Source organism: Bombina bombina, chromosome 4 (genome assembly GCF_027579735.1).
Source record: "Bombina bombina isolate aBomBom1 chromosome 4, aBomBom1.pri, whole genome shotgun sequence".
NCBI classification, from domain to species: Eukaryota; Metazoa; Chordata; class Amphibia; order Anura; family Bombinatoridae; genus Bombina; species Bombina bombina.
Window position 1 is genome coordinate 769357640 of NC_069502.1, and position 22351 is coordinate 769379990.

The 22351-nt window shown below is 40.1% G+C and overlaps 1 protein-coding gene across 1 annotated transcript in view; it reads left to right on the top strand.

Annotated features, from left to right (window-relative positions):
* Positions 1–22351, top strand: part of NID1 (nidogen 1) — a 274670-nt gene that overhangs the window by 169112 nt on the left and 83207 nt on the right. Inside the window, exons 10-11 of the mRNA XM_053711101.1 lie at positions 3686–3814; positions 22206–22349. Coding sequence (XP_053567076.1) covers positions 3686–3814; positions 22206–22349 — 273 coding nt within the window. The remainder of the gene's footprint in view (positions 1–3685; positions 3815–22205; positions 22350–22351) is intronic.

Genomic DNA, 22351 nt, shown 5'->3' on the forward strand with positions numbered 1-22351 from the left:
CTTACAGAAATATACATACACTCACATATACAGATACTTACATACATATACATACACTCACATATACACATACTTAAATACATATACATACACACACACACACTCACATACATATACACACACACTCACATATACACATACTTACATACATATACACACACACTCACATATAAACATACTTACATACATATACACACACACACTAACATATACACATACCTACATACATATACATACACACACTCACATATACACATACTTACATACATATACACACACACTCACATATACACATACTTACATACATATACACACACACTAACATATACACATACCTACATACATATACATACACACACACTCACATATACACATACTTACATACATACATATACACACACACTCACATATACACATACTTACATACATATACACACACACACATACTCACATATACAGATACTTACATACATACACACTCACATATATACTTACATACATATACATACACATACTTACATACATATACACACACTCACATATACACATACTTACATACATATACACACACACACATATACACATACTTACATACATATACATACACACACACTCACATATACACATACTTGCATACATATGCATACACATACTTACTTACATATACACACACACTCACATATACACATACATACATACACACACTCACATATACACATACTTACATACATATACATACATATACACATACTTACATACTGTACATATACATACACACACACACACTCACATATACACATACATACATATACGCACACACACTCACATATACACATACTTACATACATATACGCACACACACACTCATATATACACATACTTACATACATATACATACACACTCACATATACACATACATATACATACACACACACTCACTCACATACTTACATACATATACACACACACTCACATTTACACATACATACATATACACGCACTAACATATACACATACGTACATACATATACATACACACACTCCCATATACACATACTTACATACATATACATACATACACACACACTCACATATACACATACATACATATACACACACACTCACATATACACATACTTACATACATATACACACACACTCACATATACACATACTTACATACATATACACGCACACTAACATATACACATACCTACATACATATACATACACACACACTCACATATACACATACTTACATACATACATATACACACACACTCACATATACACATACTTACATACATATACACACACACACACATACTCACATATACAGATACTTACATACATACACACTCACATATACACTTACTTACATACATATACATACACATACTTACATACATATACACACACTCACATATACACATACTTACATACATATACACACACACTCACATATACACATACTTACATACATATACATACACACACACTCACATATACACATACTTGCATACATATGCATACACATACTTACTTACATATACACACACACTCACATATACACATACTTACATACATACACACACTCACATATACACATACTTACATACATATACATACACACTCACATATACACATACTTACATACTGTACATATACATACACACACACACTCACATATACACATACATACATATACGCACACACACACTCACATATACACATACTTACATACATATACGCACACACACACTCATATATACACATACTTACATACATATACATACACACTCACATATACACATACATATACATACACACACACTCACTCACATACTTACATACATATACACACACACTCACATTTACACATACATACATATACACGCACTAACATATACACATACGTACATACATATACATACACACACTCCCATATACACATACTTACATACATATACATACATACACACACACTCACATATACACATACATACATATACACACACACTCACATATACACATACTTACATACATATACATACACACTCACATATACACATACTTACAAACATATACATACACTCACATATACACATATTTACATACATATACACACACTCACATATACACATACTTACATACATATACACACACACTCACATTTACACATACATACATATACACACACTAACATATCCACATACTTACATACATATACATACACACAAACACACTCACATATACACATACTTACATACATATACATACACACAGACACTCACATATACACATACATACATATACACAAACACTCACATATACACATACTTACATACATATTCATACACACTCACATATACACATACTTACAAACATATACACACACACTCACATATACACATACTTATATACATATACATACACACACAAACACACTCACATATACACATACTTACATACATATTCATACACACTCACATATACACATACTTACATACATATACACAAACACTCACATATACACATACTTACATACATATTCATACACACTCACATATATACATACTTACAAACATATACATACGCACACACTCACATATACACATACTTATATATTTTCCCATGAGAAATTTCCTTTGGACAAATTCAAAAAGAAAGAAAGAAAAAAACTACATTCATTTTTTTTTTTATGAACAAGCTAGTGTGAAGAGTTGAAGACATTTGTCTCCCTGTTCAAAGAGCATTATCAATTCTTGTGGGGATCCCCAAAAATGTTTAAGCTACCCCTAGTTGAAGAAGCACGGTGAAGTACATTGTTTTATAAAGGGTGTTTTGTTTTGTTTTGTTTAAAGGGATATGAAACCCAAAATGTTTTTTTTTTCATGATATAGAAAAAGCATGTTTTAAACAACTTTTCAATTTACTTCTTTTATCTAATTTGATTACTTCTCTTGATATCCTTTGTTAAAAAGCATATCTAAATAGGCTAAGTGCCTGCTGATAGGTGGCTACACATAGATGACTTGTGTGATTGGCTCACCCATGTGCATTGCTATGTTGTAAAAAATTGTATTCTCTATCTCTACCTGAATCATGAAAAAAAATGAGTTTCATATTCCTTTAATTAGTTTGTTCTTATGATGCCAGTATCCTTGACAGTGGAAATCGTTTTATGCTGTGTGAAGTGAACAGTTGCGAGACAGATGAGGCTCTATTGATTATAATTGAGAGTGACTTACAGTGGTCACAATGGGACGATACAAATCTTTTTTAATTTCACAGTTTTCTGGTATTTCTATATTTTGAATAAAGCAAAAAGTTAGGATCCAAGAAATACATATCTAGGAGCCATGGGATTGGCTATCTGTTATCAAATTTGATTCATTCTCTTGGTATCCTTTGTTGAAGAAGCAGTGATGCAATGCTGGGAGCTAGCTGGACACGTCAGTTGAGGCAATGACAAAAGACAAATCTATGCAGCTACCAATCAGTAGCTAGCTCCTAGTAATAACAGTGCTATTCTTTAGCCTACCTAGGTATGCTTTTCAACAAAGGATAATAAGAGAATTAAGTAAATTAGATAATAGTAAATTGAAAATGTTATTAAAATTGCATGCTCCATCTGAATCATAAAAGTTTAATTATGAATTTATCTTTATTTATAATCCCTAGATGTTGATGAATGCCAGGAGCAACAAAACATTTGTGGAAGCAATTCGATATGTAACAATCAACCAGGAACGTTCCGCTGCGAGTGCCTTGAGGGGTACCAGTTCTTGGAGGATGGGAGAACATGTGTGGGTAAGGGATTATCATTTTAACATTTCTATTTTATTTTTCTATTTTTATTGATTCTCTACTGATATCATCACTGCTACTTCAATGGTAAAATATCAACAAAAAGTTATTAAGATTGTACCATTTTTTTTATTAATGGTCTAAAATATAGGAGAGGGGGGCTAAGCGTCACTTTATTCTATGTATTTATTTATGTATTTTAATTAGGGGTCAATCACATAAACATTGATCAGATGATTTATCTACGAAAATCTCCATATACTTGGTGAAGTTTGTATTACTTTGGTTATCATTTGTAAGACCAGTGGTTACAGCTCCCCTTTTTGTTTTACATTTTAAAGATGTGAGAAGTGTTCACCTCTAATTCAGCCGGAGTATCCTCTGTATTACAGTCTATCAAGGGGTTGGAATCTGATTGGCTGTACAGTCTGTCTTCAAGATATTTAAAAAAACAACAACTCAGAATTGGGTTGGCCATTATATAGTGTAAACATGACATTTAAGGGGGTTACACTTGGTGCTTCAGCTAACATTTTGAAGTAAATGACAGTAATTATTCTTTACTGGTACCTTTCAAATGCTTGGTTAAATTATTTTCTGTTTACTTACTCTTTAAAATGTATGACACATTTTCTGTACAATAGTTTTCTCCACTTATTATTTCTATTTATTTTAACTATGGTTTTAAATATAGGGGTCAATCACAATGCTTTCGAAAACTGATCAAATGACTTCAATGGTGAATTGTGTTGAAAAATCAGTAGTAAAGCTTTTGTAGAGGATTGTAATTAGACCCCATACGTAAGTTTAGCTAAAACATTATTTATTTTTTATTTTTTTATTTTTTGTATGTACAAACCTGGCCTTAAAAAGGTACATAATACTCATATGCTAAATCATGTGAAAGTGATGCAGCAAAACTGTAAAAAACTGACAAGAAAATATCACCTTAACATTGACCCTCTAAGTCGTCAATCTCCAGCCCTTTACCTTTTAAAACCAACTCTTAACAATCCACCAGAATGTAATAGTTTCCTTAAACCTTTTAATAATAAAGACACCAGACTTGTTTCTTGGTATAAAATTAGCCACAGCTCTTTTATTAAATATTTAAATAAATCATTTAAATAACCTTATAAATTAGTGCAAATAACATAATGTAAAACACAACAACTTTTGTAAACTTATGAGCAAGCGGTGCTAGTTCAAAATTCCTTACAAGTATGGCCGTCAATTATCTGGACACAATCTTACTAAGGATTGAGTCCGTTAGCCTTCTTAAAAACCTGACTCTAAGAGACCCCCTTGTCCCTTGAGACTTGTAGCCAAGTATTCCACCCCATGGGAATACAAATTTAGTTAACACCTTCCAATTGGCCATACCCGCTGTCCTGCAACAAACTAGCACCCCTGCCAACGACTGGCCTGATACCAATTAGCCCAGTCCCACCACCATAGGTAGTGCACAAAGCCTCCTTGAAATCAAGGATGAAGAGCTGCAGGCCCTAAATCATTCAGATGCACCCCATCATGGAGATTAAACTACCCACGACCCACCTCCTCCAAATCAGGATGATGAAGCACGGATCCCCAAGTCTCCGCACAAAAGATCCCACCAACTTATTCACCTTCCTCCTGAGACTTGAGGCCGATGTCACAAAAATTTATCCAAACATACCCATGGGCAAACTTCCAAGCCACTAGGAAACAGCACGATAGACCTGCCTTTTCCGACCTGATCGGCTTTACTCTGCCTCAAGAAAAGCTCAACTCGAGACATAACAACGTCTGCCACCCCCAAACCCCAAAATACCATCTATTCTTACTCACCAATTCTGAAATACGAAACGCACAGAAGGCCAGAACAAAAGCCAACCGAAAAAGACACACCTCAAAATGAGACTAACAAATATCCGGCAAAACCCCACAAATCCTCACCAACAATGAAAAAGTAATGGACCTTCTGTGATCAGAAACTCGACCCCCTTTTTTAATACCCTTCAGAACCTGACGAACACAAAAATTCTTAGTAACATCATTCAATCCCAACAACTTAAAACGGAAAGCCAAGGCCACTAACCGTTTGTCCATCCCAGAAGGGATAACTCTCCCACACTTTCAATTCCACATCCATTCCAGCAAACAGTCAGTGATACCATCAGACCTCTCCAAAATTCCACACTCAGACAACCAAACTTCCCACTCTCGCCAAACTCTAGCATAAGACTCCCAAGTACCTGGAGCCAAGGAATCCTTCACTATTCCAGTCAATCCTCAAGCTTCCACAGGTAGGCTGGACACTGACATCCGACCAAGTCTGCCTGAGGCACCAGCTTTCCAAACCTCTGTCACTGAAAATTGATAAGGCATCAGCGTTATTCACAAACACAAACACATTCAACCGTAAGCACTTGAATACCAACAATCTCAACAGTCTCAGCACAGGCAATGTGGAAGCAGACAAAGTGTTCAGCGTGGAAACAACCCATATTGTTAGTATAGAAAACCCCAGATTTATTTACCAAAGCCTCCTCCCACACAAACAAAGCCACCACAATCGGGAATAATTCCAGTAAAACAAAGTTTCGAATCAGGTCACAATCACGCCATAAATCCGGCCAAGCAGCCACACACCAATGCCCCTGAAAATAGACCCCAAAACCATGTCCACCCGCAGCATCAGTTACCAACCCCAACTCTTCATTAGAAAGCTTAACTTCCTGTATCAAAGCCGAACCATTAAACTCCCAAAGAAATAATTTCCACACCCTCAAATCATCTTTCAGTTCCCGGGACAACCTCATGAAATGGTGTGGTCGTTGAACTCCGGCCCTAGCCAAAGACAGCCATCGGCAAAAAACCTTCCCAATCGGTATAATTCGGCAAGCAAAATTCAACTTGCCCAATAGAGACTAAAGATCCGTCAAAGTCACTTTCTTGGATCCCAAAGCCCGATCAATAACCAAAACCAAATCATTAATTTTTTTGGGAGGCAGCCCACATTCCATGTGCATAGAATCTATGGTGATACCAAGAAAACAGGGGGTCATCACCGGTCCCTCAGAATTTTCATGAGCAATGGGCACACCCATCTCACTCGCCACCTGATAACAAACATCCCGCAAAATCCAACACATCTCAGACACAGCCAAGCCAACAAAAGTTGTCAAGATAATGTATAACATACTTGAAACCAGATCAAACGCAAATAATCCATTCAAGAAACATGCTGAAGCACTCAAACAGGGAGCACGAGATGGAACATCCCATGGGTAAACAAAGGTCCACAAAATAAGAACCCTCAACACAGCAACCAAGTAGATGATGCGAGGAAGGGTGAACAGGCAACAAGCAAAAAGCAGCCTCAATATCTATTTTAGCCATCAATGCAGAATGACCAGCATCCCTGACCAAATGAACAGCTTGATTGAAAGATGCATACTTAACCAAGGCCAATTCGTCTGGAATGCATCATTGACTGATCCACCTTTTGGAAAAGATAAGTGATGGATCAAACAAAATTTTCCTTGTTCCCTTTTAGGAACCACACCCAATGGGAAAATCTGCAAATCAACAAGAGGCAGTTCTAACAAGGGGCCTGCCATGCGATCCAATTCAACCTCCTTCTTTTTTCTCTCACCACCTCAGGCCATTGCCTAGCCGATATCAAATGACCCCTAAAACTCTGCTGTCCCCCTTGAGAAGGGATAACAAATCCAAATTGGAAACCATGGAGTAACAACGCGGCTTTCTCCCTTCCTCTTAGCATAGCGGACGAACAACGGCTCCATCGCGCTTACCCTCACCGGCGTTACCCACTTTTTTAACTGAATCGGGGCCTCCCCCAGGCTTACCTCTCTGGAAGCACTTGAGATAGGAGTGGGATCCACCGCATCCCGAACATTCGTGTCAACATTTGCACAACGCTCCCCACTTACAGATCTTCTCATTAAATGTGAAACAGTAGCCTTTTTTACCTGCAGTCAACGGCCCTCCCGAAGATTGACCGCCGACCCCCGTCCGAAAAGTGCTGAGCAGCTCTAAGAGGAGTTACCTTCAACCATAACCCCCATGTCCCTATCGTTCCACTTCATATCAGGCTTCCCAGAAAAGCATTGTCTAAACTGCTCGTCATAAGCCCACCAAGCCATTCCCCCATACGTCTTCTGGGCTGCTGCTATTTCATTGAGATAGCAGAACATTGCAGCGCCCTGTTCAGGAAACTTTCCAGACAGGACATTTGCATGTCTGAAACCAGTTGGTGAACGTCTTAGGCAACTACCTATAGTGCTTCTTCTGCTCTGCCTCCTCCTTCTTAATTGTATCCTTCTTGGAATCCTCAGGGATTTCAAAGAACTGATCAAGGGGCAGAAGAGAGAATAGCTCAATAAATTCCCTCTTGAAAATCTTTTCCCTAACTTCCGCCGTCAAATGCATTCCCAAGGGTCCTATGGAACAAAGGCAAGACCGCAACAACGCTGTTTCAGCCACCTTAAGTTCCAACCCCCCAGTCGCCTTACTACTACTACTACCCACATCCACCACCACATCCCCCAGGACCTCGGGTATTGCCAGACCCACCTGATGCATCCGTGCTCACTGAAACCTGCCCTGAAGCCTCTTTTGTCAACAAGCCCCTTGACATAGGTGTAACTGTAGGAACCCACACTTTCGCCGCTGGGGGACTCACTCAAACGCTCCAGTTTTGCCAGTAATTCCCGCAAACCAGCCAACAACGTTCCTGACACAGACTCACTGCCAGACACTCCACCATACCCCAAGACAGATGTCCCACCTCTAACATTCCCAGCAAGTATCTCACCTGTTCGGGTGTCTCCCTCCTGACGAACACCACCGATGACGCTCTCCACCATTTCCCTGGACTGGGGCCCTGCGTTGTTCTGTGACCACTCCCTCTCCACCAGATGTTCCGGCAGCTTCACCCCTTGCTGTTCCCCTCGACTGAGGAGGCTGCCGTACACGACTCTGTAAAAAAGAGACACTTGAGACCATATTCAGGGTCAATATATACCCCTTTCCACGTCTCCCCCTACTCAGGTTGGCACCACCAACTATAGCACCTTGTTTTCCTCTCTTAGGGGCTGACACACCACTACCAATATATCCTTCAACCACAGGCCCAGGCCGCCCATGCTATCTCCTTCTCCCCGCACCCAAGTGTCCCCCAGGCCTATGCGGCCATCTATCACCTGACCTGACACCCCTAGTAGTGGCCGTATTGAATTGGCCACCACTGGGAACAGGCCCTCTGCCACCACTTGGGCGTACCCAGCTGCTGCATCTGACCAGAAGAACCAGGACCCCCAGCCAAAGGGACTCCGTCATCAGGGTCTATATGAATAGACTCCATCCAAGAACCATGGAGATCTAAGGAATCCATCTCCAGGCCGTCACCAACATCTTGCTGATCATAAGAAAAGCCAGGCTGCACACCAGGCCGTACATGTGAATCCTCCACCTCTGAACAAGACACATAATCACATGACAAATGCTCACCACCACCCACAGCCCTGAGAGAAGGACCACCCACAAAACTCACGCCCTTGCGCAGAAAAGAAGCCCTCTCTGCTGCACCATACAGATGGCTCCTAGCCCTAAAACCCTGCGCCTCAGGAGAGGGAGGGCAAATTCATCACCAGATGAAGAAGTTAAATAAAGGGCCATATCCCCTTGAATGGACCACAACCCCTCTACTTTCCCAAACATTTCCTCCAATTCCCCCTCTCCTCCAATTCCCCATCTCTTCCTCCCCCCCCCCATACACCCCAGCTTAGCCACTCTCCACACAGGAACCACCAACCACATAAACCCCACTATCATTCTTATTAATAGCAGCACCCAGATGAACTGCGTCATCCGTTTTACTGCTATTATCCCTGGTCCTCACACACCAAGATTCAGGCCCATCCGGACCATAAGCCACCTCCTGAGCCTGTAGCTAAACAATTAACAGACTTACAGGCCCCACACGGCCGTGTGCCACCATCCCCTTCTTTTCCTTACCCTTAGGAGTCCGATGGGGACTGGCACTCCACTCCAGATCTCTGCTGGATGCCGCCTGGATGAAGCCTTCTGCCGTCTGGAGGACCTCTTCTGCCCCGATCGGATAAAGACTTCGGACCCTCTGGAGGACCACTTGTGCCCGGCTGGGTGAAGACGGTTCAAGGTAGGGTGATCTTCAGGAGGTTAGTGTTAGTTTTTTTTAAGAGGGGATTGGGTGGGTTTTAGAGTAGGGGTGTGTGGGTGGTGGGTTGTAATGTTGGGGGAGGGGTATTGTATTCTTTTTTATCATATTCCTACATATTCCGACTAATTCAAACAGTGGTGCATTTATTGAACTGGAATATCATCGAAAAGGAAGCCAAAACCATCCAAGATGAATATGAGTAGCCACAAAATGTTTATAAAGTTTAGAAAATAATGACTTGCCAGACATGCAACAAAAAATTAATTTAGAATACCTTTTGTTTTTAAAATTAATTTTGTGTTCTGTATTGGCATACTGGGTAATATTGTCAAACTGTTTTAAAAATTCACCCTCATCTGTATAAAGTATTTGTGTGGGCAACTCAGAGATAAATCATTGAAATCTGAGTTTCAGTGCAAAGATTGGAAATGCATAAAAATTACTGGAGTGTAGAAAGGAGAAATGGCTCAGCAGTGATAGGGTTAACATGCTATAACATCAAATCTGCTTCTGAGTTTGAAATTCAGTTTAAAGGGACAGTCTACGCCAGAGTTGCTATTATTTAAAAAGATGATTCATTCCCCAGTTTTGCATAACCAACAGGAGAATGTAAAGTTGCCTGCACCTCTATGCCGCAAAGCAAAATAGAGCTCAAAATAAGTTGAGTTTAATTCATGATTTTTTGAAATATTCTATATTTATCACATACACATACCTTTGAATTCAGATCACTATATCGCCGTTCCTCCACCTGCCTCCAAAAAAACCCTTTATTTTCAGATGATGAATATCGTTTTAACTATTTCTATTGGTCCCCCAGTGGCGCCTGAAAATTAAACTCTATGCCCCCACCTTCATTTGCACATGCGTGTCTCATTGAATTTACTCCGTGTCTAGAAGCACAATAAATTTAACTTCACAAGAATGCGCACAGATGAACACGTAAGAGCGGGGGACTGCTCTTACGTGTAACATAACAGAAGCAGGAAATTAAAAGGGGGCGGAGGAATATACGTGACGGTATAAGGGATGAAAGTATAAAATATAAAAAATAACGAATTAAAAAAAAAAAAACTTAGCGACTAAAACAAAACGGTATAATTGGAATCTATGGCATTAATATTGTTCCTTAAAATTTACTTTCTCCAACATAGGTGTGTCCGGTCCACGGCGTCATCCTTACTTGTGGGATATTCTCTTCCCCAACAGGAAATGGCAAAGAGCCCAGCAAAGCTGGTCACATGATCCCTCCTAGGCTCCGCCTACCCCAGTCATTCTCTTTGCCGTTGCACCGGCAACATCTCCACGGAGATGGTTAAGAGTTTTTTGGTGTTTAAATGTAGTTTTTATTCTTCAATCAAGTGTTTGTTATTTTAAAATAGTGCTGGTATGTACTATTTACTCTGAAACAGAAAAGAGATGAAGATTTCTGTTTGTAAGAGGAAGATGATTTTAGCAAACGTTACTAAAATCGATTGCTGTTTCCACACAGGACTGTTGAGATGAAGTAACTTCAGTTGGGGGAAGCAGTTGGCAGACTTTTCTGCCTGAGGTATGACTGGCCACATTTCTAACAAGACTTTGTAATGCTGGAAGGCTGTCATTTTCCCTATGGGGACCGGTAAGCCATTTTCTTAGATTAAGTAAAGAATAAAGGGCTTTATAAGGGCTTAAAAAACTGGTAGACATTTTTCTGGGCTAAAACGATTACTTTGCTAAGCATATTGGGCAGATTATAACTCTTTATAGTTATTATAATCTTGGGGATTGTTGTTAAAAAACGGCAGGCACTGTATGGACACCTTTTTCAGATGGGGGCCTTCTCTAGTCATAGGCAGAGCCTCATTTTCGCGCCACTAATGCGCAGTTGTTTTTGGAAAGCAAGGCATGCAGATGCATGTGTGAGGAGCTAAGAACCACTGAAAAAGCTTATAGAAGGCGTCATTTGGTATCGTATTCCCCTCTGGGCTTGGTTGGGTCTCAGCAAAGCAGATACCTGGGACTGTATAGGGGTTAAATGTAAAAACGGCTCCGGTTCCGTTATTTTAAGGGTTAAAGCTTTCAAATTTGGTGTGCAATACTTTTAAGGCTTTAAGACACTGTGGTGAAATTTTGGTGAATTTTGAACAATTCCTTCATGCTTTTTCGCATATTCAGTAATAAAGTGTGTTTTGTTTAAAATTTAAAGTGACAGTAACGGTTTTATTGTAAAACGTTTTTTGTGCTTTGTTGACAAGTTTAAGCCTGTTTAACATGTCTGAACCATCAGATAAGCGATGTTCTATATGTATGAAAGCCAATGTGTCTCCCCATTTAAATATATGTGATAATTGTGACATAGTGTCCAAACAAAGTAGGGACAATGATGCCACAGATAATAATATTGCCCAAGATGATTCTTCAAATGAGGGGAGTAAGCATGGTACTGCATCATCCCCTTCTGTGTCTACACCAGTTTTGCCCACACAAGAGGCCCCTAGTACATCTAGTGCGCCAATACTTATTACCATGCAACAATTAACGGCTGTTATGGATAATTCTATTGCTAATATTTTATCTAAAATGCCTACTTATCAGAGAAAGCGCGATTGCTCTGTTTTAAACACTGAAGAGCAAGAGGACGCTGATGATAACGTTTCTGACATACCCTCACACCAATCTGAAGGGGCCAGGAGGGAGGTTTTGTCTGAGGGAGAAATTTCAGATTCAGGAAAAATTTCTCAACAAGCTGAACCTGATGTTGTAACATTTAAATTTAAATTAGAACATCTCCGCGCACTGCTTAAGGAGGTATTATCTACTCTGGATGATTGTGACAATTTGGTCATTCCAGAGAAATTATGTAAGATGGACAAGTTCCTAGAGGTTCCGGTGCCCCCCGATGCTTTTCCTATACCCAAGCGGGTGGCGGACATAGTAAATAAGGAGTGGGAAAGGCCCGGCATACCTTTTGTTCCTCCCCCTATATTTAAGAAATTATTTCCTATAGTCGACCCCAGAAAGGACTTATGGCAGACAGTCCCCAAGGTCGAGGGGGCGGTTTCAACTCTAAACAAACGCACTACTATTCCTATAGAAGATAGTTGTGCTTTCAAAGATCCTATGGATAAAAAATTAGAGGGTTTGCTTAAAAAGATGTTTGTTCAGCAAGGTTACCTTCTACAACCAATTTCATGCATTGTTCCTGTCACTACAGCAGCGTGTTTCTGGTTCGAAGAACTAGAAAAGTCGCTCAATAAAGAATCTTCGTATGAGGAGGTTATGGACAGAGTTCAAGCACTTAAATTGGCTAACTCTTTTATTTTAGATGCCGCTTTGCAATTAGCTAGATTAGCGGCGAAAAATTCAGGGTTTGCTATCGTGGCGCGCAGAGCGCTTTGGCTAAAGTCTTGGTCAGCGGATGTGTCTTCCAAGACAAAATTGCTTAACATCCCTTTCAAGGGTAAAACACTGTTTGGTCCTGATTTGAAAGAGATTATTTCAGACATCACTGGGGGAAAGGGCCACGCCCTTCCTCAGGATAGGTCCTTTAAGGCTAAAAATAAGCCTAATTTTCGTCCCTTTCGCAGAAACGGACCAGCCTCTAATTCTACATCCTCTAAGCAAGAGGGTAATACTTCTCAACCCAAACCAGCCTGGAGACCGATGCAAGGCTGGAACAAGGGTAAGCAGGCCAAGAAGCCTGCCACTGCTACCAAAACAGCATGAAGGGATGGCCCCCGATCCGGGACCGGATCTGGTGGGGGGCAGACTTTCTCTCTTTGCTCAGGCTTGGGCAAGAGATGTTCAGGATCCTTGGGCACTAGAAATAGTTTCTCAGGGTTATCTCCTGGAATTCAAGGAACTACCCCCAAGGGGAAGGTTCCACAGGTCTCAATTATCTTCAAACCAAATAAAAAGACAGGCATTCTTACATTGTGTAGAAGACCTGTTAAAGATGGGAGTAATTCATCCAGTTCCAATAGGAGAACAAGGGATGGGGTTTTACTCCAACCTGTTGATAGTTCCCAAAAAAGAGGGAACATTCAGACCAATTTTAGATCTCAAGATCCTAAACAAATTTCTCAGGGTTCCATCGTTCAAAATGGAAACCATTCGAATGATCCTTCCTACCATCCAGGAAGGTCAATTTATGACCACGGTGGATTTAAAGGATGCGTACCTACATATTCCTATCCACAAGGAACATCATCAGTTCCTAAGGTTCGCTTTTCTGGACAAGCATTACCAGTTTGTGGCACTTCCATTCGGATTAGCCACTGCTCCGAGAATTTTCACAAAGGTACTAGGGTCCCTTCTAGCGGTTCTAAGACCAAGGGGCATTGCAGTAGTACCTTACTTGGACGACATCCTGATTCAAGCGTCGTCTCTGTCAAAAGCAAAGGCTCATACGGACATCGTTCTAGCCTTTCTCAGATCTCACGGATGGAAGGTGAACATAGAAAAAAGTTCTCTGTCCCCGTCAACAAGAGTTCCCTTCTTGGGAACAATAATAGATTCCTTAGAAATGAGGATTTTTCTGACAGAGGTCAGAAAATCAAAACTTCTAAGCTCTTGTCAAGTACTTCATTCTGTTCTTCATCCTTCCATAGCGCAGTGCATGGAAGTAATAGGATTGATGGTTGCAGCAATGGACATAGTTCCTTTTGCGCGAATTCATCTAAGACCATTACAACTGTGCATGCTCAGACAGTGGAATGGGGATTATACAGACTTGTCTCCGACGATTCAAGTAGATCAAAGGACCAGAGATTCACTCCGTTGGTGGCTGATCCTGGACAACCTGTCACAGGGAATGAGCTTCCGCAGACCAGAGTGGGTCATTGTCACGACCGACGCCAGTCTGGTGGGCTGGGGCGCGGTCTGGGAGCCCCTGAAAGCTCAGGGTCTGTGGTCTTGGGAAGAATCTCTTCTCCCGATAAACATTCTGGAACTGAGAGCGATATTCAATGCTCTCAAAGCTTGGCCTCATCTAGCAAAGGCCAAATTCATAAGGTTTCAATCAGACAACATGACGACTGTTGCATATATCAACCATCAGGGGGGAACAAGGAGTTCCCTGGCGATGGAGGAAGTGACCAAGATAATTCAATGGGCGGAGGATCACTCCTGCCACTTGTCTGCAATCCACATCCCAGGAGTGGAAAATTGGGAAGCGGATTTTCTGAGTCGTCAGACTTTCCATCCGGGGGAGTGGGAACTCCATCCGGAAATCTTTGCCCAAATAACTCAATTATGGGGCATTCCAGACATGGATCTGATGGCCTCTCGTCAGAACTTCAAGGTTCCTTGTTATGGGTCCAGATCCAGGGATCCCAAGGCAACTCTAGTGGATGCACTAGTAGCACCTTGGACCTTCAACCTAGCTTATGTATTCCCACCGTTTCCTCTCATTCCCAGGCTGGTAGCCAGGATCAATCAGGAGAGGGCTTCAGTGATCTTGATAGCTCCTGCGTGGCCACGCAGGACTTGGTATGCAGACCTGGTGAATATGTCATCGGCTCCACCATGGAAGCTACCTTTGAGACAGGACCTTCTTGTTCAAGGTCCATTCGAACATCCGAATCTGGTTTCCCTCCAACTGACTGCTTGGAGATTGAACGCTTGATTTTATCAAAGCGTGGGTTTTCAGATTCTGTAATAGATACTCTGATTCAGGCTAGAAAGCCTGTAACTAGAAAGATTTACCATAAAATATGGAAAAAATATATCTGTTGGTGTGAATCTAAAGGATTCCCATGGAACAAGATAAAAATTCCTAAGATTCTATCCTTTCTACAAGAAGGTTTGGAGAAAGGATTATCTGCAAGTTCTCTGAAGGGACAGATCTCTGCTTTATCTGTTCTACTTCACAAAAGGCTGGCAGCTGTGCCAGACGTTCAAGTGTTTGTTCAGGCTCTGGTTAGAATCAAGCCTGTTTACAGACCTTTGACTCCTCCCTGGAGTCTAAATCTAGTTCTTTCAGTTCTTCAAGGGGTTCCATTTGAACCCTTACATTCCGTAGATATTAAGTTATTATCTTGGAAAGTTTTGTTTTTGGTCGCAATTTCTTCTGCTAGAAGAGTTTCAGAGTTATCTGCTCTGCAGTGTTCTCCGCCCTATCTGGTGTTCCATGCAGATAAGGTGGTTTTGCGTACTAAGCCTGGTTTTCTTCCGAAAGTGGTTTCCAACAAAAATATTAACCAGGAGATAGTTGTACCTTCTTTGTGTCCGAATCCAGTTTCAAAGAAGGAACGTTTGTTACACAATTTGGACGTAGTCCGTGCTCTAAAATTCTATTTAGAGGCCACTAAAGATTTCAGACAAACATCTTCTTTGTTTGTTGTTTATTCTGGTAAAAGGAGAGGTCAAAAAGCAACTTCTCTTTCTTTTTGGCTTAAAAGCATTATCCGATTGGCTTATGAGACTGCCGGACGGCAGCCTCCTGAAAGAATCACAGCTCATTCCACTAGGGCTGTGGCTTCCACATGGGCCTTCAAGAACGAGGCTTCTGTTGATCAGATATGTAAGGCAGCGACTTGGTCTTCACTGCACACTTTTGCCAAATTTGATACTTTTGCTTCTTCGGAGGCTATTTTTGGGAGAAAGGTTTTGCAAGCCGTGGTGCCTTCCATTTAGGTGACCTGATTTGCTCCCTCCCTTCATCCGTGTCCTAAAGCTTTGGTATTGGTTCCCACAAGTAAGGATGACGCCGTGGACCGGACACACCTATGTTGGAGAAAACAGAATTTATGTTTACCTGATAAATTACTTTCTCCAACAGTGTGTCCGGTCCACGGCCCGCCCTGGTTTTTTTAATCAGGTCTGTTGAATTATTTTTTCTAACTACAGTCACCACGGTATCATATGGTTTCTCCTATGCATATTTCCTCCTGTACGTCGGTCGAATGACTGGGGTAGGCGGAGCCTAGGAGGGATCATGTGACCAGCTTTGCTGGGCTCTTTACCATTTCCTGTTGGGGAAGAGAATATCCCACAAGTAAGGATGACGCCGTGGACCGGACACACCGTTGGAGAAAGTTATTTATCAGGTAAACATAAATTCTGTTTTCACTGTAATATACTTTTTTACCTCTGTGATTACCTTGTATCTAAGCCTCTGCAGACTGCCTCCTTATATCAGTTATTTTGATAGACAAGCATTTTAGCCCATCAGTGCTGACTCCTAAATAACCCCACGGGAGTGAGCACAATGTTATCTATATAGCCCACAGGAATTAGCACTGTCTAACTGAGAACATTTTGAAAATGCACTGCAATAAGAGGCGCCTTCAAGGGCTCAGAAATTAGCATATAAACCTACCTAGGTTTAGCTTTCAACAAAGATTACCAAGAGAACAAAGAAAATGTGATGATAAAATTGAATTGGAAAGTTGTTTAAAATTGCAGACCCTATCTGAATCATGAAAGTTTAATTTTGACTAGACTGTCCCTTTAACTTCAACATTCCTTAATTTTTCCTGCAATTTACTTGCTTATACGTTTTATAATAAATTTTAAAAAAAGACGGCAAATTATTTTGCATGCTTTAGTACAGCAATTATGAAAAAATATATATTGTTTTTAATATGTAGAAAGAAAGCCTGTATTGCTTATTTTACTAGCTTTGAAAAACTATTCTTTCCTTTCAAAGGGACTTATTTATTCTCCTGGCCGGTTAATGCTACAGCGAGCTCGCGGTTTCACTTTGTGCTTAGTGCAATTAACCAGAGGTCAGACCTCTGATTAATAAGAAAAAGTTGCCCAATTGTCCCCCAAATAAAAAGGACAGTAGTTCAAAATAAAATGAAAATGTGTGCATCTTTATTTTAAAAAAAATGCACAAAGCAGTTATAAGGGGTTACATTGAGAGGATGTGGGGTGTTTTGAAAAAAAAGGCACTAAAAGTGCCTTTATATTAAGGTCAATGGGGGACTGTGTCTTTACAGTCATACGCAAAAGTTTAGGCACCCCTGACAATTTCCATGATTTTCATTTATAAATAATTGGGTGTTTGGATCAGCAATTTAATTTTGATCTATCAAATAACTGAAGGACACAGTAATATTTCAGTAGTGAAATGAGGTTTATTGGATTAACAGAAAATGTGCAATATGCATCAAAACAAAATTAGACAGGTGCATAAATTTGGGCACCCTTGTCAATGTGTTGATTTGAATACCTGTAACTACCTAGCACTGGTGATTAATTGGAACACAAAATTGGTTTGATGAGCCCATTAAGCCTTGAACTTCATAGACAGGGGCATCCAATCATGAGAAAAGGTATTTAAGGTGGCCAATTGCAAGTTGTTCTCTTTGACTCTCCTCTGAAGAGTGGCAACATGGGGGCCTCAAAACAACTCTCAAATGACCTGAAAAAAAAGATTGTTCAACATTATGGTTTAGGGGAAGGATACAAAAAGCTATTGAAACATAGAAACATAGATATTGACGACAGATAAGAGCCATAGGCCCAGCAAGTCTGCCCGACCTTACCTAACAGTATAAACTTATCTAGTTCGTAGGATAGCCTTATGCTTGTCCCATGCATTTTTAAAGTCCCCCACAGTTTTTGTTGCTACTACCTCTTGAGGAAGTTTATTCCATAAATCAATCACTCTTTCTGTAAAGAAGTGCTTCCTCAAATTACTCCTGAATCTACTACCCTTTAGCTTGAGCTCATGACCCCTTGTTCTTGAATTTTCCATTTTATGTAAAATACCCACAGCCTCAGTTTTACTAAACCCATTAATGTACTTGAAAGTTGCTATCATATAACCTCTTTCCCTTCTGTCCTCTAAGCTATACAAATTTAGGTCATTGAGCCTATCCTGGTAAGTTTTATTTTTTAGACCATGTTGCAGAGATTTAAGTTGTCAGTGTCGACTGCGAGGAACATAGTGAGGAAATGGAAGACCACAGGCACAGTTCTCATTAAGGCCAGAAGTGGCAGGCCAAGTAAAATATTGGAGAGACAAAGGCAAAGGATGGTGATAACGGTCAAAAACAGCCCACAGACCAACTCCAAAGACCTACAACATCATCTTGCTGCAGATGGTGTCACTGTGCATCGTTCAACAATTCAGCGCACTTTGCACAAGGAGAAGCTGTATGGGAGAGTGATGCAGAAGAAGCCTTTTCTGTACACATGCCACAAACAGAGTCGCTTGTGGTATGCAAACGCAAATTTGGACAAGCAAGCTTCATTTTTTTATAAAGTGCTGTGGACTGATGAACAAAGATTGAGTTATTTGGTCATAACAAGGGGCGTTATGCATGGCGGCAAAAGAACACAGCTTTCCATGACAAACACTTGCTACCCACAGTAAAATTTGGTGGATGTTCCATCATGCTGTGGGGCTGTGTGGCCAGTGCCGGTATTGGGAATCTTGTTAAAGTTGAGGGTCGCATGGATTCCACTCAATATCATCAGATACTTGAGAATAATGTTGTGGAATCAGTCACAAAGTTGAAGTTACGCCGGGGCTGGATATTTCAACAAGACAACGACCCAAAACACTGCTCAAAATCTACTCTGGCATTTATGCAGAGGAACAAGTACAATGTTCTGGAATGGCCACCCCAGTCCCCAGACCTGAATATCATTGAAAATCTGTGGGGTGATTTGAAGTGGGCTGTCCATGCTCGGCAACCATCAAACCTAACTGAACTGGAGATGTTTTGCAAGGAGGAATGGTCCAAAATACCTTCATTCAGAACCCAGACACTCATTACAGGCTATAGGAAGCGTCTAGAGGCTGTTATTTCTGCTAAAGGAAGCTCTACTAAATATTGATGCAATATTTCTGTTGGGGTGCCCAAATTTATGCACCTGTCTAATTTCGTTTGGATGCATATTGCACATTTTCTGTTAATCCAATAAACCTCATTTCACTACTGAAATATTACTGTGTCCTTCAGTTATTTAAAAGATCTAAATGAAATTGCTGATCCAAACACCCAATTATTTATAAATGAAAATCATGGAAATTGTCAGGAGTGCCTAAACTTTTGCATACGACTGTATATATGTACAGTATATGCTTTTTATATATATATATATATATATATATATATATATATATATATATATATATATATATATATATATATATATATATATATATGTTTTAATATGTGTATATATATATATATACAGGTGGCCCTCGGTTTACAACGGTTCAATTTACACCGTTTCAGAATAACAACCTTTTTTTCCAATCATGTGACTGCTATTGAAAAGCATTGAGAAGCAGTATATTCATTAAAATAGCCAGTAGGTGGAGCTGTCCACTTGTGTTGCAGCAAAGCCAAGCAAGCTGAAATTAATCAGTTTAACCAGACCTGAGCTATCGAGCAGATTTCAAAGGAACAAGATCTTCCTGTCTATAAATCAATCCAGATTGGAATGCATAGAAAGAACTGTTTGCAGAAAAATGCAAGTCTGTGTTGTGTGATTATTTTATTAGGTTTATAATGCTGTTTAGCATTTAAAGTCTCCATTTCAAAGCTTTAAAAATAATGTATTAGGTGTTACTTATGACAATTTGGAGAGGGGCCTGGAACCTAACTCCCTCACTTCCCATTGACTTACATTATAAACTGGGTTTCAATTTACAACGGTTTCGATTTACAACCATTCCTTCTGGAACATAACCCCGGCGTAAACTGAGGGCTGCCTGTATATACATATAAACACATAAATATATATGAAAATATTCATATACATATATATTTTTATTTTGCTGCCCAACGCTTTGCGATTTTGCCCCTGCCCTGCGCTAGGTGGTTTGCCGTGTCTCACAACTATTGGAGCCTATAGAAGCGCTCTCTCATGGACTTCCAGGCAATGCGAACGCGAGGTCACGTTCGCATTTCGCCTAACTTGTAATACCAGCGCACATTTAAGTGCACTGGTATTACTGAGTGGCTTGCAAAATCGCAATATTGCACTCCACTCGTAATCTAGGCCTGTGTGTTATTCTTTGCATGAGATGTGAAAATAACTTACAGAATTTTGTTTAATTCAATTCCAAGCCATAATGCATAGCATGACAAAAACAAGCAATTGTTGAACTGAAAAACATGTGTCACACTATCATAGCACAATACGAGTGACTGCTTCTAATTTAAATAACATGTGCACAGCCCTCAGGAGACCTTAGTACATATTTTAAATAGTTACTGTAATCTTGGCAGATAACTTAAACCTCTGGAGAAAAAAAGGTTTTGTTAATCGATTTCTAATATGGACAGTTCATTTTACAAATATCTTCAGTTTCATTTTTACTGATAGTAACTTGTAATGAAAGGGGACTTTGATAAAGTACCTTGTTTTCTTTTGTATACCCCAAAGGCCAGTATGCTGTATGGGTGGTTGGAACAGTATCTGATTGGCTGTGCAGTCTGTGTTCAAGAGATTAAAAAAATTATTGGGGGGGGGGGGGCTGTTATCAGTGTAAACATGACATGGTGCTTCAGTTCAAGTTTTTAAATAAATATCAACAATTAGAGGCCTATTTATCAAATGTCTGTCGGACCTGATCCGACAGTGCAGATCAGGTCCGACAGACATCGCTGAATGCGGAGAGCAATACGCTCTCCGTATTCAGCATTGCACCAGCAACTCACAAGGGCTGCTGGTGCAACGCCGCCCCCTGCAGACTCGAAGCCAAACGGCCGCCAGCAGGGGGTGTCAATCAACCCGATCATACTCGATCAGGTTGAATTCCGGCGATGTCTGTCCGCCTGCTCAGAGCAGATGGACAGGGTTATAGAGCAGCGGTTTTTAGAAGACTCTGAAGACTCGCCAGAAACACGGGCCCTCAAGCTCCATACAGAGCGTGATCGTTAGGCCCCTCAGTCTTTGCTGAAGCCTTTTAAATGCTTGATTGCAATATTTTATTTTTTACTGACTAATTAACATAATTTACATATTTTCTATACAATAGTTTTCCTCCCACTTATTTGTTTAGTTAAAAAAGCAAAAAAACATATATATATATTTATACACATGTATACGCAAAGGAAAAAAAATAATATATATATATATATATATATATATATACACACACGCACACTTATATGCGCAAATAAATATATATATATATATTTACACACACATATATACAGTATATATATATATATATATATATATATATATATATATAGTATAATAATGAGAATTGTATTTTTATTTTATCAGCTGTGGAGCGTCCTATAAACCACTGTTTATCTGAAACACACAACTGCGATATTGCGGACCGTGCACGCTGTATATACACGGGTGGTTCTTCATACATATGTACCTGTTTATCTGGATATTCTGGAGATGGTCAATCTTGTGTTGGT